Source organism: Natator depressus, chromosome 2, assembly GCF_965152275.1.
Source record: "Natator depressus isolate rNatDep1 chromosome 2, rNatDep2.hap1, whole genome shotgun sequence".
NCBI classification, from domain to species: domain Eukaryota; kingdom Metazoa; phylum Chordata; order Testudines; family Cheloniidae; genus Natator; species Natator depressus.
In genome coordinates, this window is record NC_134235.1 from 114,575,801 (window position 1) to 114,595,306 (window position 19,506).

Here is a 19,506-nt window from a genome sequence, read left to right on the forward strand (position 1 = left end):
CTTACACAGATTCTTTCTTGTATACCTCTATTACTAGCTAAATGATAAACATATACCTACATTCTTAGAGTATAGGCCTTTACAGGCAGGCCTGAATATCTATATCCTAACAACAGGGTTTTAATATCATGTGCTGCAAAGAGCTGCAGGAGACACATTAAAGAGCTACTTGCAGCTTGCAAGCCTCAGTCTGAGTATCACTGATCTGGGCCATACTTACACAATGGGGGACTCCATTCTGGGTAGCAGCAGCTCTGAGAAAGATCTGGGGGTTGTGGTGACTAATCAGCTGAACATGAGCTTCCACTGCAATGCTGTGGCCAAAAGGGCTAATGGATGCATAAACAGGGGAATCTCAAGTAGGAGCAGAGAGGTTATTTTACCTCTGCATTTGGGACTGGTAATATCACTGCTGGAATCCTGTGTCTAGTTCTTATAATGTTGACACCCGAAGGATGTTGATAAATTGGAGAGGGTTCAGAAAAGAACTGCAAGAATGATTAAAGTATTAGAAAAATTGCCTTTGTAGGGATAGACTCAAGGAGTTCAATCAGATTAGTTTAACAAAGAAAAGGTTAAGGGGCAACTAGATTACAGTATAAAGGTACCTACACAGGGAACAAATATTTATTAATGGGCTCTTCAATCTAGCAGACAAAGTGGTTGGAAGTTGAAGCTGGATAAATTGATTTGAAACAATATGTAAATTTTTAACAGAGAGACTAATTAAGCAACTTACCCACGGTTGGGGTGGATTCTCCACCCCACAGAGAGACTAATTTGGAGCAACTTACCCATGGTTGGGGTGGATTCTCCATCGCTGACAATCTTTTATACAAGAGGTCAGTCTAGATCCGTGGTTTTCAACCTGTGGTCCGCAGACCCCTGGGGATCCACAGGTAAGTCTAAGATTTTCAAAGGGGTCGGTGCCTCCAAATGAAAACCACTGGTCTATATCATCACAATGGTCCCTTCTGACCTTGGAAGCTATGACTGTCTATGGGCAACTCATAAGGCTCTGCCATGGGGGAAAGAAACTCCTAATACCATGCAAGTACACAGATCCATTATGAATCCACAACAGTAGAACAACACGTAAGCAGCTGATCCCAGAGTTTCCTGGATAACTTTGTGCTGAGTATGCTACCTCTTTTGGTCTGTTACTTACACGTACTCCATTCTATATACGCAGTCAATGACCCTTTTTACCTGTTTGGATATTGCTTTGTATTTTTTCAAGTCACAGCCCTTGATGACTGTGACAAGTTCAGTTTTCTGCACATCCAAGGGCGTGATTTCATTTTGATCTCTATTTGTTTCTGGTCACGTTTCTAAATAGTTTTGACTATTACACTTATTTCTCCCCGGCCTGCTTGTGCAAGCAAATGAGATAGAATGCCCCTCCTTCCTTTGTACCCTGAAAAAAGAAATGTGTGAAATGGATCAACCAATGTGTATAAAAACTCAGCATCTTAAATATAATCCTTGATTAGCAAAGTGAGCAGTGGTATGAAGATCTCATAGGCTGACTTGCTTGGTTAATAGATAACCTTTGGGTGAAATACACCATTTAAAATGAGAAAAGAATGACCTGAATATATGGGAGTGTTTTTACACTGATTAGAAGACAAGATTTGTCCGTTTCACTAGCAGCTTTCTGGCTCATTGTTTTGAAGAAACGTCTGTGTTTCTGGATGAGATTCATTTAAAGACAAAAGTGAAATATTTGTGTCCTTCCTGGATAGCACCTTTTGTTACAAGAGTTCAGTTTTGTTGTACCTTTCTGGTTTTCATAGTCTGCTGTTTCAGGACAAGTATGTATATATCAGTCAAGCTAGAGAGAGGTTCTGGAGCTGCTGGCTTTAAAAGTCATTGGATTCTCTCATACGAATCTCCCACTTTAGATGTAAGACTAATCACCCATCAAACTTTATTAATTCAGTTACATTACTTTAGGGCCTGACCCTGCAATATGATGAGTGCTCTCAATTCAAGCTCTCACCACACTACAGGATGAAGAGGTTTTTTACATACTTAGGTAAACCATGTGCCTTTAGTAATCTTAGATCCGAATACCATGAGCCTGATTTCAGGAGGTGCTGAGCTCCCATAGCTTTTCTTGGTCTAAGTTAGCAATGAGAGCTCAGCTCAGGTTCAGGCTCTATGTATAGGGCTATACAGTGTATTCAGTCAAGCTGAAAACTTCCCTGGCTGAAGTAATGCATTTCACCCATTACAGCCTTTTGCTAACTGAGCAGTGTGTTTAAGATGTTGGGGTTATACACATTTTTGCTGCTCTAATTACAAATTTCTTCTGCTCATCCTTGAATATATGATATATAATTTGAGGGCTAGGTATAAATGAATGGCCCTGAACTGCTCACATAAACTATTGTAAATCCAACTTTGTGCCATAGGAAGTTTCCCCTAGATTTGCAGTTGCGGGTCAGATTTGAATTACTATGGTTATGTCTATCCTGCACACTCCTTGCAGCAGCGTGTAGAGTACATACTGTGCATGCCCCTGCAGCCCGGGTCTCAATAGCAGTGTGGACAGTAAGGCACTACTTAGGCAAGTAGATTAAAGACATGTCAGAACCTTAAAGTATATACTAGGTCTGTCAATTAATAACAGTTAACTCACGCGATTAACTAAAAAAAATTAATCACGATTAAAAAAATTAATCGCGATTAATCGCACTTATTACAATAGAACACCAATTGAAATTTATTAAATATTTTGGATGTTTTTCTACATTTTCAGTATTGATTTCAATTACAACACAGAATACAAAGTGTACACTGCTCACTTTATATTATTATTTTTTATTACAGATATATGCACTGTAAAAACGATAAAAGAAATAGTATTTTTCAATTCACCTCATACAAGTACTGAAGTGCAATCTCTTTATCATGAAAGTGTAACTTACAAATGCATTTTTTTTTGTTACAGAACTGCACTCAAAAACAAAACAGTGTAAAACTTTAGAGCGTACAAGTCCTCTCAGTCCTACTTATTCTGTCAATTGCTAAGACAAATAAGTTTGTTTACATTGACAGGAGATACTGCTGCTTGCTTCTTGTTTACAATGTCACCTGAAAGTGAGAACGGGTGTTCACATGGCACTTTTGTAGCCAGCGTTGCAAGGTATTTACATGCCACATATGTTAAACATTCATATGCCCCTTCATGCTTTGGCCACCATTTGAGAGGACATGCTTCCATGCTCATGATGCTCATTAAGAAAATAATGTGTCAATTACATTTGTGACTGTACTCCTTGTGGGGAGAATTGTATGTCCCCTGCTCTGTTTTACCCACATTCTGCATATATTTCATGTTATAGCAGTCTCGGATGATGACCCAGCACATGTTGTTCATTTTAAGAACACTTTCACAGCAGATTTGACAAAACACAAAGAAGATGTGAGATTTCTAAAAATAGCTACAGCACTCGACCCAAGGTTTAAGAATCTGAAGTGCCCATCCAAAATCTGAGAGGGACGAGGTGTGGAGCATGCTTTTAGAAGTCTTAAAAGAACAACACTCTGATGAGGAAACTACAGAAAACAAATCACCAAAACAGAAAATCAGCCTTCTGCTGGTGGCATCTGACTCAGATAATGAAAATGAGCATGTGTCAGTCCGCACTGCTTTGGATCATTATCAAGCAGAACCCATCATCAGCATGGACACATGTCCCCTAGAATGGTGGTTGAAGCATGAAGGGACATATGAATCCTTAGCGCATCTGGCACGTAAATATCTTGCAACGCCAGCTACAACAGTGCTATGCGAACACCTGTTTTCACTTTCAGGTGACATTGTAAACAAGAAGCAAGTAGGACTGAGTGGATTTGCAGGCTCTAAAGTTTTACATTGTTTTATTTTTGAACGCAGTTTTTTTTGTTCATAATTCTACATTTGTAAGTTCAACTTTCATGACAAAGAGATTGCACTACAGTACTTGTCTGAGGTGAATTGAAAAATACAATTTATTTTGTTTTTTACAGTGCAAATATTTGTAATCAAAAATAAATATGAAGTGAGCACTGTACACTCTGTATTCTGTGTTATAATTGAAATTAATATCTTTGAAAACGTAGTAAACATCAAAAAATATTTAAAATAAATGGTATTCTATTGTTGTTTAACAGCGCGATTAATCTCGCAATTTTTTTAATCGTGCAATTAATCACAATTTTTTAAATCGCTTGACAGCCCTAGTATATACCCTACACTACTCTCTGTGTGACCAAGCAGTGCCCCCCATGCCTACATCGCTATTTTTAGCAGGGTAGTGTCCTGCTTCCTCCCCACTGCTGGAGCCTTCCCCTGCCTTAGTGAAAGGCTCTTGCAGCGGGGGAAAGGCTTGTTCATCTCCCCGCAATCAGAGCCTTTCCCCACTGCCTCCCCCACCCCCAGAGTCGTTCACTGAAGGGTAGCTATACACCTCAGTGGCGGTGACATGTAGTGTAGACATACCTTACGTGTCATCGATTTCAGAAAGGTGAAATTCACCCAAAGTCCCTAATTTACTGCTCCCGTGGTGTAGATGGGTTCTGCCTGCTAATCCAGCTCAGAGGCTAGAGTAGCAGCCCTAGGGGATGGGGAGGTGCACTGCATTTGGCCATGTGTTGGGTAGATTTTGCAGGCACACATACTAACCCTTGCTTACTCTGGGCCCTGTTGTGGCTTTAGGAGTAGAAGCCTTGGGGGCCATTTGGTTACAGGGAGGCACAACAGTGCTAGAGCTCCCCAGGGCTCATGGAAAGTGCTTGTTGATGCGCCCTTTAAACAGCTTCTGTATTTTCCACAGTATGCATCCGATGAAGTGAGCTGTAGCTCACGAAAGCTCATGCTCAAATAAATTGGTTAGTCTCTAAGGTGCCACAAGTCCTCCTTTTCCTTTAAAGGGAGGCAGCCTAGGCTCTCACTGGTGCAGTGGGTCAGCTCCACGGGGACATGACTCCCACCTCCTCCCTGCCCTCTTGGGAGAGACTAGACTCTCTCAGGAAGTGTTAGCAGAGGGCATTTCCTGTGCTCAGGAGGGTACAGGGTATGCTACCGTGGCACATATATTAGGGGGACAAGGCGGGAGGGAGGGCCTTCCTGTGGACTGTCCTTGCTTGATCTCACAAAGGAGCCAACCCTTTAGCTGCATTACTGCATTCAGACTGAGCGTATTTCACCCTTACTAATCTTCATACAGGTAAAATACAGGCAATTAAACGTAGTACTTTTTTTCTAGAATTGCTAGATTTTATTTATTTCCGAGGTAAAACCTAATTAGTAGAATTAATGGAATCCTCCTGTTCATCAGATCAGTAGCTCCACTAGCACAGAATAATTTTGGAATTGTACTCCCTGCAGAGTGCTTAGAATCAAAGTAGTCACAAATGTCTCCTGTTTTCTTCTCAACAGAGCCAGTGGTACTGAAAGCTATCAAAAATCAAAGCAGTTGGTTTCTAGGGCCTATTTCCACTTTTCAGTGAAAGCAGAGATCCTTTTCTCGGTTTAATAAAATACAAATATTTAAAACAAAAACAGAATGGCAAAGGATTCAATCCATCTTCATCTGATTTTTGCAACGATTACATAATCTGCAAATAACAAAGACAGGCGGATTGATATCCAAAAGATCAACAGATATTTTTATTCTGTGAAAGGAAATATCTGCTGTCATGAAACCACAGGCTATCTCTACTGAACGAGTAAATTATCAGTAAAGATGGAAGAAAATGCAATTTTCATTCCCTTAAATGTTCCCTCTCCACCCATTTTTTACAAAGGTATTTTAATAAAATGCAAAGGTCAATGAGTAAATATATACAGTAGCTCAATCTGCAAATTATGCAAATCAACACCAATCAAATAGGCTATAGAAACCTTATGATCTGTGAAGTATGCAACGGTATTGGCAAAGTGCTATGCAGGAGTTGTTCAGAGCTAGGAATCAGAAATTGAAAAACTCACTTGACAAGCTACTTCCTTAGGGTCAGAGTCTCAGCTCATATAAGACAATGGAACTGTTTCAGTTTATGCCATCTGAAGATCTGTCTTGAGCTTTTAAATCTATATTGGTAACCTCTGAATCAAAAACCATGATCCTCTACTGCCTGAGCTAAAAGACCCAGGTCCCCTGATAGGCAGGGCCGTCCTTACCCATATGCAAAGCACGCAGCTGCATAGGGCACCAGGAAATTTGGGGCACCAAATTTCCTGGTGCCCTGCACAGCTGTGTGCTGCTCCAGCTCCTGCTCCGCCCTGCCCCTTCCCCGCCCCCACTCCCCTGAGCTCGGCAGCCGGGCTGGGCCTGCACACACCAGCAGCAGGAATGCAGCAACCCGGCCTCAGCTGCACCGCTGGTGAGTGCTGAGGGTGGTTCCCCCCTGCCTCCCAAGCCAGCTCCGCCCCCCCCACCCCCGCGGAGGCCTGGGGTCACCCCCCGCTCCCCCCCCCATGGGGGTGCTGCATAGGGCCACAGAATTGTTAGGGACGGCCCTGCTGATAGGGTACGTTTACACGCCATTCAAGGGTGTGATTTGCAGCTCAGGTAGGCACAATTTGCGAGCTTTAATCTACCTAGCATGCTAAAAATGGCAGTAAAGACATGGCTGGGCAGGCTTCGGCGTGGCCCATACAAGCCCGCCTGGTCCCCTGGGTACACGTACCCATGTTGCTAGGCTGTATTGAAGCCTGTGCAGCCATATCCTCATGTCTATTTTCTGTCATGCTCACTAGATTAAAGCTAGCATGAGTGTGCCTACTGGAGCTACAGACACACCTTCACTTGCAGTGTAGCTGTACCCTCATTTCCTAGCCAGGAGCAGGTTCATAAACCTGTCTGTGGGTGGCCGAGCCATTAGAGCAGGCGTTCTTGCAACAAATTTTTTGGTGGCCTCAGTGCGTGGCCACCAACTCTTCCTGGTGGCTGCACTGACTCTTTTCCCTAAAATTATTTTTTTCTCCTAAAGTGAATTAAGTAATATGCACATATATACATCCAAATCATTGTAATTTATTTATGTAAGGTTTGGGATTTTTTTTGCAGACTCAATAATAAAAATCATGCATCGTTATCTCTATTCTTTACTGAACCTAACAGAATAGAAACACAAATAAGGTGAACTGGAGTACTTGTGGCACCTTAGAGACTAACAAATTTATTTGAGCATAAGCTTTCGTGGGCTACAGCTCACTTCATCGGATGCATGCAGTGGAAAATACAGGAGGATGATTTTATATTATATCATATTATATATGATTTTACAGAGAACATGAAACAATGGGTGTTATCATACACACTATAACGAGAGTGATCAGTTAAGGTGAGCTATTACCAGCAGGAGAGAAAAAAAACCTTTTGTAGTGATAATCAAGATGGGCCATTTCCAGCAGTTGACAAGAACATGTGAGGAACAGTGGGGGTGGGGGGGGAATAAACATAGGGAAATAGTTTTACTTTGTGTAATGACACATCCACTCCCAGTCTTTATTCAAGTCTAATTTAATGGTGTCTAGTTTGCAAATTAATTCCAATTCAGCAGTCTCTCTTCACAAATAAGGTGCTTTGCACGTTCTTGTCTTTTTTATTATTGTTTGGTAAAAGTGGTTGTCTGTGTAACAATTATGAAGTAAATTTTAAAATTCTTTGACATAATAGAAGTCAAAATAATAATAAAAAACATATCTAGGTGGCTTGGGTCTGGGGAGTGGAGGGGAGGGGAGACACAACTGCAGCTGCAGCTGGCCCAGAGCTCCTCTGGACGAGGGCGGGGGCGCTCCGGGCTTCGACCAGCCCAGGGCTCCTCTGGGCAGGTGTGGGAGCCAAGATTCACCCCAAGTTTCAACCCAAGCTTTATGGACAGTTTTATGGACAAAGTACAAATTTTTAAAATGGAAATACATATCCTATTTAAAGAGCTTCAAAACTGTAGGTTATTTAAAATAAACTGTTTAGTCCACTCTACCCTGTTACTCATTTTTGATGGCACAATGGAGAGCCACCGGCACAGTGGTGACACAGCATAGTTTCATACTTGCCTCGTTTCACAATACCACAAACCATTATTCCATTTCATTTAATATCTGTGGCTGTGCTTTTACTTTATTGCATAGGACACATGATTTCGGTTGCCATTACATTATATCTCTGAGCCTCCAGTCTTGCAAGCCCTAACACATGGGAGGCAGATCCTCAGCTGGTGTGTCGTAACTCCACTGAAGTCAACAGAACTAAGTCAGTTTACACCGATGATCTGCCAATGTTTACCTTTAAGCATGTGAGAGTCCCATTGACTTCAATGGAATTGTTCATGTGTTTTAAACCTGTGAGAGAGTGTTTGTAGGCTCAGGGTTTATCTGCTCTTGATGGAGATGAGATCAATTTAGAAAAGATTTCTTAAAATATTTTTGACAAAGTACTCTTCAACTTATTTTCCTCTTTGAAAGGTAAGTATTTCCTGGCCAAATGTACAATAATGCCCATATTTACAGGAAAAGAATCCAAACCCCTTAGGTAATACGAGGGAAATCCTGCACTCCAAATTCTGTAATCATTTTTTAAGGCAGTACAGATTTTTCTTTAACTTGCTTGACACTGAGCTATTTTCCATTAACATTAATGGGTTTGAAATTGTTGGTCTTTGATCTGTTTTGCAGAAGTGCGTCATGGTGCTCAGCCTTTTAAATTAGTGATGCACAGTAATCATAAAATAGTTGATAAGATGTGACATTTTAATCATGCTTTACAGATCCCACTAAAACAGTCAGGAGTTGTCAGCATTTTTCATCTTGCATACTTTTAAGTTGTATGTCTTATTTCTAACTGTGATTGCTATAATTATTATTATTGTTATTATTTGTATTGTGTTGGAAGAAATAACATTATGCCTTGTGAACAAAAGACACTTTTCATTTACGATGACTAGAATACAGTAGCTTTAAGATCTGTCCAGTATAAAAACAAAGTAGCTGTATTAATGGTTACTGTGTGTAAATTCTGATGCAGAGGATTCTGTGTTTCTGGATGATGAGAAGGAAAGGGAAGAGTATGTCCTGAATGACCTTGGTGTTGTTTTCCATGGAGACATCAACAGTATAAAATCCAGAAGCTGGAATTATGGTCAGGTGAGCCCTTTAGAATTTCTCTGGCTGGCCCAAGTAGTACTCTGCAAGTTAGTTTAATTGATACCAGATTGTAGGCTCTCGAGTGCATTATCACTCTCTTTCTGAGAAACACAGTGGGCATCATTTTAATATTGCATGAAGTGGGTATATACCTAATCCAGACAAGTAATTTCTTATCTAATATTTAAAGGGCTAGTTTTAGGGGTATATTTCAGATATTGAGAGGCTGTCCATTGAGAGTTAAAGTCATCAGCTGACAGTTCTGAAATGCACCAGTATATCTTCTGCTGCATTATTGCCTCTCCAGGATCAAACCAGTTGGCTCAAGAGAAAAGGGGGACAATGATTTTAAGCACTTATTTAAAAAAAAATTAAATAGCCCTCAAATGTTGTATAATACAATGCCAGGCATAGTTTGTACCTTTTTCTCTTCTTCTCTTTAGTTCTAGCAGCTCAATGGAAATAAGTATCCTCTTCTCACACGTTATCCTGACACAGGCTGTGAGGGTTCTTAAAACTTTTTCTGTTACAAAATTTGCTGGATTTTTTAAAAATAGTTCTGGATTATGGAACTTTCCTAACGTAAACACTGATTTCCCTGTGAGAAGTTGCGTGCGTTGATTTTTCTCCTCTTCCCCTCACTCCTCTCAAACGCTTGGCTGTTTATCCACGGATATGTTGGTTGTTCCATGTACCTGTGTCATGTGCTTTCATTTTTTCATTTAAACCCGGAGGCCACAACTTTCTCCACTGTTGTGTACCATTTGCTGTCCTTTTCCTTTAGTGAAACACAGGTGGAACGTGGGTGAAAGTGATTTCGATCATTGAAGTTCTACCGGCGGAATAAGCTACTCAAGGCAATGGAAATCAGGCCTGGAAAGTGCATTGATGGGCTCCTAATTTTCAACCAAATGAAGTGTACAATGTTTCTTAACTTTCACAATTGCCTCTCATTTGGTATTGCCCAATATTCAGTCACTTTGAAAAATGTTGTTTTCTAAATTTGTGGTTTAATTGAGGAATCATGGATTTTAGAAACGAAGAACATGGGTGGGAGTGAATTACAGTGCAGGCAGGCACCATGCACAGATAGGACCGTAGGGGGGTGTTGGGAAGAAATGAGGCCATATTTGCAGTATTGGTGGTTTGGTTTATATATAGTGATATTTTATATCCTACAAGCATGTTTCAAACACTGCTCATTTTGGATATTTTGCTCAAACTGAAAGTTTTAAAATGGGAGGTGAAGTTCCAAAACAGGATCACTAGGTTCTGGGGAGATTGTGGCTGCCATTTTAGAAATGGGTAGCACCATTCGGGAAAGTAAGAGAGTGGGTGGGGGCAGGAAAAGCGGAACCAGGAAGAACAATAGAGGGAATCAGCCACTGGGAATAAAAGAGTATGGGGAAACAATTGTACCCTTCATCATGATACCGATTTCTGCCCTGTATTGAGTAAATTGCTAGTCACTCAGAAAAGCCCAACCCAAAGGGAATATGGGGAAAATCAAGGTTTGGAAGACATCTGGGCAGAAAGGGTACTATGCCCAGAAAACTAGGCAGCTCAGATTTACAGTGATTTTCATGCTTTTGGCAATAAAGTTATGATCGGGTCCTCAAATTTGTCTACATACAAAGTTGCACCAGCTTAATTTAAGGCGTGATTTTTAAAAAATATATGGATTTAGTTTAACTGTCACAACAGGCCTATAGACAGTCTTATCTTGGTTTAAACCAGCTTTTATTTCAGTTTAGCATATGTCAATTAGAAACAAGTTTAACTGAAACTGAAATAAGAGGGTCCGCACAGGGGGTTGCCCTGGTTTAACTAAACCAGGGCAAATCTGTGTGTAGACAAGATCTCTGCGTCTGTCTATTCTTCCCCAGCTTTGTTTTCATGTAGCAGTTGCATTCCTTGCAGCAGTTTCTCCAAACTGCTCTGCCAAAACACCTCAGTCTTGAATCCAGCTTTTAATTATTTTTGTCCTTGGCTGTCTTGAGCAGAGAGTGACTGCTTTATGCTGTATGGGCCAAATTCAGCAGTATTCTCTGGATACTTGGCACTGCTATGGCAATGCAAAAGCAGCCATTCACTTCCCACATTTTGGAGATCTTCAGATTTTGTGTTTTGCTTCAGGTCCATCTCTTGCTAGACAGCAGTTGAATGCAAGAGATGAAGACATGACATTGAGTTTGATGTAGTTTTTGCAAAATAACTGGCATAGAAGGTGGAGAAGTATAGGTCTAGCCTGGTTTATGGCTGCTTTGAGCTGCTTTAGTGATTCAAAGCCACCAGAGTATACTGGTGGCCATTTATCCCTTCTCTTGTCCGTTTAACCCAGTGTGGTAAACCCAGGACAAACAGCTACAAAAGGGGGGTAGTAATTAGTCCCAGTGGATTATCCCTATCCACTGAGGAGAGAGAACCACAGGGCAATAAGGTTCAGCTGGAAAAGGGGTTGCTAGAGAACCAGTTAGGTTCAGCTGACTCCAACTACTTGGGACCTTTTAAAACCCTCCCCTGGGTGGTAGGAGGGGGAGAGTGAGGGAGTGAGAAGAGCAGGGAAGTTGCTAGTAGGCTGTTTGCAGCAAGACACCAGACCTTCCCAGTAGGGAGGCTGCACTCGCTCCCCAGAAGGGAAGGAAAACAAGCACAAGGACTGACTGAGGAGTAGCAGGACCCTGTGCCACCTATAAGGATTTGCCTTGCCCCAAACCTGAGTCTCCAAGGCTAAAAAGGACTGAGCCTACTGAGGCAAACAAGGTATTTTGCCACACGAGTTATTTCGCAAACACTTACTATCGTTGTTGGCAGTATTGTAGCCACATTGGTCCCAGGATAATAGACAAGACCAATAGAAGTTGGTCCAATAAAAGATAATACCTCACCCACCTTGTCTCTCTAAATGCATACAATGTCAATTCATAGATTTTTTTTAAGGCCAAGGGGGCCTTAACACCACCATGATGACAGCAATTCCTGTGTTTCTCTCTCTCTCTCTCTGCCAGTGACATTGAGATGGCAAGGGTTTAATGCAGAATATACTTTACCGCATGAAGTGATGACTAGATGCAAATAAAACAGATTTTTGACTTTGGTGAAAGTGACATATCCTTAGCTCAAGCCAAGAGCAGAGTGAGTTGTAGCAGACAGGGCTGGTGCCAGCAGATGTGAGCCAGAGGATTTACATCCTCTGTTGTGAGGATGCTGTTTAGAGAGGGGTGTCTTTAGAGAGCTATCCTTTGTCCAGGATTATTTCCAATACACACCAATAAGATTATCCAATTGATCTCCAGTGCAAACACTCAGTGGATGATATGACTCTGGCATTAGCTCCTTGGGTGGGGAAATGCTGACCTCCCCTGAACTCAGTTTTGCACTCTAAGATTATAACTGATTGATTATTTAATAATGAGTTTCTGTTAAATGCCAAAGAAACTAAATTAGTACAATTGTGGTTAGTAGAGCCCAGGAGTTGAATGATGATAAATGTACACTGACTTTCTTGGTTGATATTGCATTAGAGAGTGCAACAATATATCAGTACCTTAGATAGGTGCTGACATAATCAGTTCAGTTTTTCTATTTTAGATCAATTAGAAAACAAAACCTTTATAGCATATTTGTTTTTTTTAAGAAATGGATGCATACTGTGTATAGCACCTTCCCATTGCTCGTATGGAATTAAATGAGTGAGGAAGAGCTTTGTAGTTCATACCTTTTGATGTATGTCACAGCCTGCAATAGAAATATAACGTTGTTATATGCATTTTCAGTGAATACAGAAGATGAGCATTTTATTAGTGTGCATTTCTCTGTCTCCTTTCCTCTTCCAGGGGACAGTGGTATTTTCTGCTGCTATCCAATTTCTCCTAAGCAAATTGAACTACACCACAGGGCAAGTTATTTGATGATGGATTCTGGTCTATGTAGGCACCTCTGCTCCCTATTCATTCCTGTGCTTGTTATTATGGATTTCAGAAGCGGAAGTCTTTAGACTGTTTTTAAAGAAGACCGCTTTAGGTCACTTGTCATTTTCTTAGTCCAAACTGCATAGGCCAGAACTAATCAATATAATGTACCCGATAGCTAGTTAATTTTAAACACAGGTCCAAACATATTACTTTTTAAAGTATGGAGACTTTGCCCTAACCTTGGTAAAGCATTCATTGTTCAGCTTTGGGCACTGCAATGGCTATGTCAGAAAGGTCCTCGTAATCAACAGGTCTAGGATCTATGAAGGACACAGAGTTCTCTTTGAATAGATCAGCATTCTTCTTGTTGTTGTTAGAACTTCCTATTATATTCTTGATAGCCATTTAAAATGTTATGTAATGTAAAATTGACTTTGTTGCCATAACCTTTAGATGTCTAGATCAGAACTGACTTGAAAGCAAGACTACATTTTCTCACGATGGACCACTTCTTACTCAATGTGGATAATTAGTAAACAAAAAAACCAACAACCCTGTATATCTAAACACTGAACTAGAACGTGACCTTGATCAATTTATTGTAGGGGAAAAGAATATTGGCTTCCTATTTGCTTTCTAGAATAAGAACTGAACCAGCCTCTTTTCTTTTTTTTTCTCTTTCCTTTTATTTAGTTTGAAGAGGGCATTCTGGACGCTTGCCTACACTTGATGGATAGAGCAAAACTAGATCTCTCTGGGCGAGGAGACCCAGTCAAAATCAGTCGTGTTGGATCTGCAGTGGTATGCAACAAAGATAAAGACTCGGAATGTATTGGAAATGACATGTTTTTATTTATTTAATTTTTTATATCTATTTTGAAAGCTGATCTTGAATGACCACTTGAATAGGTGGAATCTCACTTTCTTGTCCCACTGCACTGACCTAAGATCAGATCTCTCTTATTCTATCCACACGCACGCCGAGTTCTAGAGACCACCATGAATAACGTCTCACTCCAGGAGGGATGATATCTTAGTGTCCACCCGTCATCTGTGTCTGACACTAGGACCATACTGATAGACGTGCCACTTTCAGACGTTGCACTTCTTGATGTGATGGCACTCCACCTGACACCATGCCAGTATGTAGTAGGTCAAATAATTGATAAAGTCCATCTTCCCAGAGCAGGGAAGACAATATAGACTGGGAGTCAGGAGGCCTGGATGTTAATTCCCACTGTGACCTGGCTTTGGTGTTTGGCCTCTGGAAAGCCACTTCACTGTGCCTCAGTTTCTTCATTTGTAAAATGGGGATGATAATTATTTGTCGTAATTAGATTGATCAGGGCTACCAGCAGTGCAAGGTACCCCAAAGGGTGAGAATCGTGACCCTGGACCTCCTTCACCATCCAGTAGACCTGAGCCTGTAGGTGGTGGAGCACGCACTCCACCCTGATACAGGATGGAATAGCCCCTGTTAAGGCATGCATGCCCAATGCTTCTCAGGAGTCCTGCTTGTGCAGGTTGACTCTGCAGTGTCCCTCTTTCCCCTTTCCATCCCCAGCCATTTTCCCCCGGGGTGCATCTTAACAGCCACAGTGTAGCCTTTTAATGACTGGCTATAGCACAGATTAAAGATCAAAGTACTGCACTGTCCTTGAAATGTGCCTTCTCCAGTATGTCTCCCATGACAGCGAGCTGGATACAACCCCTCACCCTTTGGTTTTGTCACTGAATACTTACCTTGTTTCATCCCAGGGTTCACAGGATTTTCTAATTAGAAAACAGTAGCTAATCCAGCCAAAAGCTTTTAAATGAAAATTGTGATTTATCTGGCAAGAGTGTAGTTGCTGTGCATTAACATAATTGAATGGTACATGGTGAATGAGGTTTTTCACACAGCCTCAACTGATTTGGTTCAGATTGCTACTAACTAGGAAATGTATTGCTCATTGACTATCAATTCAGTCATTAATCAGCAAAATTCCATGTATGGTCTTACCTGGAGAAAACTTACACAGCAAAATCTTTCTTGTTTTCGTGTGTGCTAGATGCATGCTATTAGATTCAGCTCTAAAAATAACAGTGGACCCATTTCTTCTCACACCAATATAAGTCAGGAATAATTGTACGGCAGTCACTGGATTTACACTGGGGTATAAGTGAATCATGCCCAATATTTCTCAGTAGGATTCAGGGTCACTTAATAGGCTATATTCACTTTCCAGTTTACTATTAACAGTAAACCATTGAAAACTGCCAATGTATATATGTTGCATTTTGACCTGACTTCACCTTTCCCCCACTTTCTGGCAAAGAATCACGTGTCTTCGACTTGATTGCTCCTCCTCCCCCTGCTTGAGGATGGTACATCCCCAGGTCCTGCTTCAAGTGTGACACTTCCATGGAGTGTTAAACTACCAGTAGAAAATACACTTCATATAAATGAATAGTCCATGACAAACAAATGACAACTTAGGATGTCTGTCTCAAAACAGTTCCACCAAATTAATCATTTAGTGACATGATTGAAACTTTCAGTCATTTGGTTCAATGACATTGGCCTTGAGCATTTGACCACCAGTGGGATTTTTCAAAAGAGCCTAAACAGGTTAGGCACCTAACTCCCATTGATTTCAGTGGCACCTAAATGCCTTTGAAAAACTGACCCCCAAGTGACTAAAAGATCTAGGTATTTGGCCAAGTAGTTAAAGTAGAGAACTAGAAACCAGGAATTCTGAGTCTTAATCCCATCTCAGACTGATTTAGTGTGTTACCTTGGGCAAGTCAATTATCCGTTCTGTTCTTCTGAAGATGATAAAGAATTTTGAAATTCTTGGATGATAAGAAAAGCACCTCATCTGAAGAAACAACATAATGTGGGAGAGGGTTACAACATTTCTAATACACAGCATAACCTCACTCCCCCAAAAAGTATTTGTACAAAGGTTGTATAGAAGAGACTGTATAACTTTTTTTTTACATGTTTATATCATTTTATATCTTTTAAATTATTTTATCCATTGTCCTGTGCCCCAATGTCCTCATAGCAGGCCACTACCAAAATCCAGTGATCTACTTCTTTGTAAACAATGGGAACTGTTTTGGAAACAACTTACATGGTATTCCTAAATTATAAGGGAAAGAGGCCATTTTGATCATCTAGACTGACCTGCATAACACTGGCTGGAGGACTTCCCTGAATTAATTCCTATTTGAACTAGAGCATATCTTTTAGAAAACCATACAATCTTGATGTACAAATGTTCAGTGATGGAGAATCCTCCATAGAACCTTGGTAAGTTGTTCCAGTGGTTAATTACCCTCACTGTTAAAAAATGTAAAACTTATTTCCGGTCTGAATTTGTCTAGCTTCAACTTCCAACCATTGCATCTAGTTCTACCCTTGTCAATTTTTTGACATACTTAACATATAGGGAGATTTACAGAATTTCTTTTTTTTTGTTAGATCAATGCTAAAGATGATGAGGGAGTGGTTGCTGGAAGTTGGGACAATATTTATGCTTATGGAGTAGTACCGTCAGCCTGGACTGGAAGTGTAGACATCCTGTTGGAATATCATAGCTCTGGTATGCCAGTGCGGTACGGTCAGTGCTGGGTCTTTGCTGGAGTCTTCAATACATGTAAGTATTTTAAAAAGTGATATTTTTATCTAGTGCAGATAGTTTTAGAACTAAGATACTTGTTGGCACTACAATGTTCAAGAATAAATAGTAGGGGTTTTTGCCATTACATGGCTAAAACAGACATGCTTTGAACATGCTTGTATGCTTTCAACTTTTGCTTCTCTTTTACGAGAATCTTCTAGCTATTTAAAGTCTGTCTTTTGCATCTAAAATGGCAGGTAAAATTTGTGTTTAGTGATGTGTGGGCAATGGGGGCATGATGGGCATTGGGTCAGGTGGAGACTTTGTAAACGTAATAGTCATTGTTTTCCTCTGGAACTCTGAGATGGAAATCATGAATGAGTGATCTCAGTCTAAACCCACTGTGAGCAACTGACCGTATCACAAAGCCATTGCGCTGTATGGCACAACTGACCGTCTCTCTTGGCTCAAGAAAGCCTAATTACTGGAGTACCAAGGATTCTTCTTGGCAAGACCGAGGTGCATTGGCACAGCACCTGTAATATCCTGTGTAACTTGCACTATCGACACACTTCCTTGGAGTTTGTGAGCCAGCCCTGTGGAGGAAAATACTGGCTTGGTGTATCATGTATCTGGTGCACCAAGAGGTTAAACTAAACAATCGGATCAGAGTTTCAGTGTTGCATAAAGGCAGAGAGGTTCTAAGTTTCATATCCCAGTGAGAGAAAGCAATGCTTGTACGGTCATAACTTTCACTGTCAAGTGAAACTGTAGGAGCATCATACCAAATAATCACTCAACACCGGTTTCAAACTATTAGTCACTAGAGGCCAAGAAAGACATATGCACTGTGAGATAATGTGAATACTCTGCCCATGCCAAGATCTTGGAGTACAGAGTGTTTTCCGTAATTGGGTCCAGGAGGATTATGCCGGTGTACGGGATCCTCTATAGGCTCAAAGCCAGCATAGCAGCTCCTATACCAACGTCCCTGCTACCAGTGTAAGGGGCTTGGCTGGAGTATAAAGGGTGTGGCTTGGGTTTCTCTAAACCCCACTGATCCCCAACTTCTCTGTTGGCTCACTAAGATGACTGCCAGCCTGGTGACAGAGTGGCACACAGCCCAGGTTCAGGGGACCATAAAGGACATCTTTGCAACCCCGGAGCATAAACTCTTTGGCCAAAACCAAGGGTCTGGGACTCCATGTTTAAGTTGTTAAGAAGAAATTAAATAAACAAAATAACCCAATGAAACATTCTCACTTTTTCTTTGATGTTGTATCCATGACCTATACAGGCACATCAGTTTTCTTTGCAGTGTACTCTTATATCAGTGATGTTACCCATACTGGCAGATTGGAAGTTGCATGATTCATGCACTGAGCGATTAGTTAAGATTATGCCTCGTTATCTGTTTCTGTTCCATACCTTTTTGCATCTAATAAGACAAGGAAAAACATGGGCCAGACCCTTACCTGCTGTAAATCAGTGTAGTTCTATTGACTTTGGGAGCGATGCTAATTTACATCAACTAGGACTTGGCCCTCCCCAAAGTGTCTGCTGCTGAACAATCTAGGAATATGTGGATTTCTGGAGTGGGTTGATTCCTGTTTGGGAGCAAAAGTAGAGCCAATATACTGTGATCATAGTCAATTCCCCATGGAATTTCAATGACCAGCTGTTTGCAAGTAGTGATAATCTTAAACAAAGACGGTCAAAGTTTGAGCATTGGCCTGCTAAACCCAGGGTTGTGAGTTCAGTCCTTGAGGGGGGCCATTTAGGGATTTGGGGCAAAAATTGGGGATTGGTCCTGCTTTGAGCAGGGGGTTGGACTAGATGACCTCCAGAGGTCCCTTCCAGTCCTGATATTCTATGATTCAGAGACCATTCCGCTCTGAGAGCTCCAGCTAATTGCTGGAGGAAGACCTGAAAGGTTTTTGAAAATATTTGTTCCCTTTGATTTTTGCAGTAGAAATTCAGGTCCTGTCTAGCATGCAAGATTGTATGGCCTTGTTAACAGTCAGCTGTTTCTTAAAATTTCTCAGCATTGTATTGCCCCTGGTACAGCTCCAAAAGTAGTAGCCATGGTGGGATCTCTAGTATAGACAAGAATGTGTGATATAGCCCTGATCATAGCACGAATAGCCAGTGGAGAATTAAGCCTCTTAAACTGCGAGGGTTGCCAATCTTCCACCTTTGACAAGCACAAAATTCGCTATTCCTGCCCACTGACTCCCCAAACAAAAGTAAAAATTCTGTTTTATAAAGTGTAGCAGCCAGGAAGCTAGACCCAAAACAATGAAGTTCTATTATTGTGGAATGGTTCTGCCAAGAGAGATACGTCCAAAACCTCCATTGCTGAATATTGAGGGGTGTGTGTGTGTGTATCTTTAGTTTAGATATACGTCTCTTCATCTGAAACACACACACTGTACCAAATACCTTACTTATATCAGGACTAGCAGGGCTCCAATACAACCCTATCTTCTACATGCTACAAGTATTGTGATCATGCCACTGCTGGTAGGTACCACCAGTCATTTGAAATTCCTATAGCCATTAGATGATGCTTTTTCCCCGCTCACCCTCCCACCTCCGTCCTGCACTACACCAAAAACCTCCTCCATTGCAGACATACCGTTATACACAGCGGGCCAAATTTTGCCGTCTGAACCACAGGTGCACAGCTCCCATTGGGACTGATTCATTTCTGCATTCCTCTAGCTCAGTGGTTCCCAAACGGGGTTCTCGGAAAAAAATTCCCTAATGGCAGACAGAGCTGTCCTTAGGGACCCTGGGTAGTACGGGGCCATAAGCCTGGAGCACCTGGACTTCCAAGAGCTAAGCA

At 41.2% G+C, this 19,506-nt stretch overlaps 1 protein-coding gene across 1 annotated transcript in view; it reads left to right on the forward strand.

The window, feature by feature from the left end:
• F13A1 (coagulation factor XIII A chain) overlaps positions 1-19,506 on the forward strand; it is a 90,126-nt gene that overhangs the window by 38,403 nt on the left and 32,217 nt on the right. Inside the window, exons 5-7 of the mRNA XM_074943177.1 lie at positions 9,018-9,136; positions 13,744-13,851; positions 16,520-16,694. Of these exons, the coding sequence (XP_074799278.1) occupies positions 9,018-9,136; positions 13,744-13,851; positions 16,520-16,694 (402 nt within the window). The remainder of the gene's footprint in view (positions 1-9,017; positions 9,137-13,743; positions 13,852-16,519; positions 16,695-19,506) is intronic.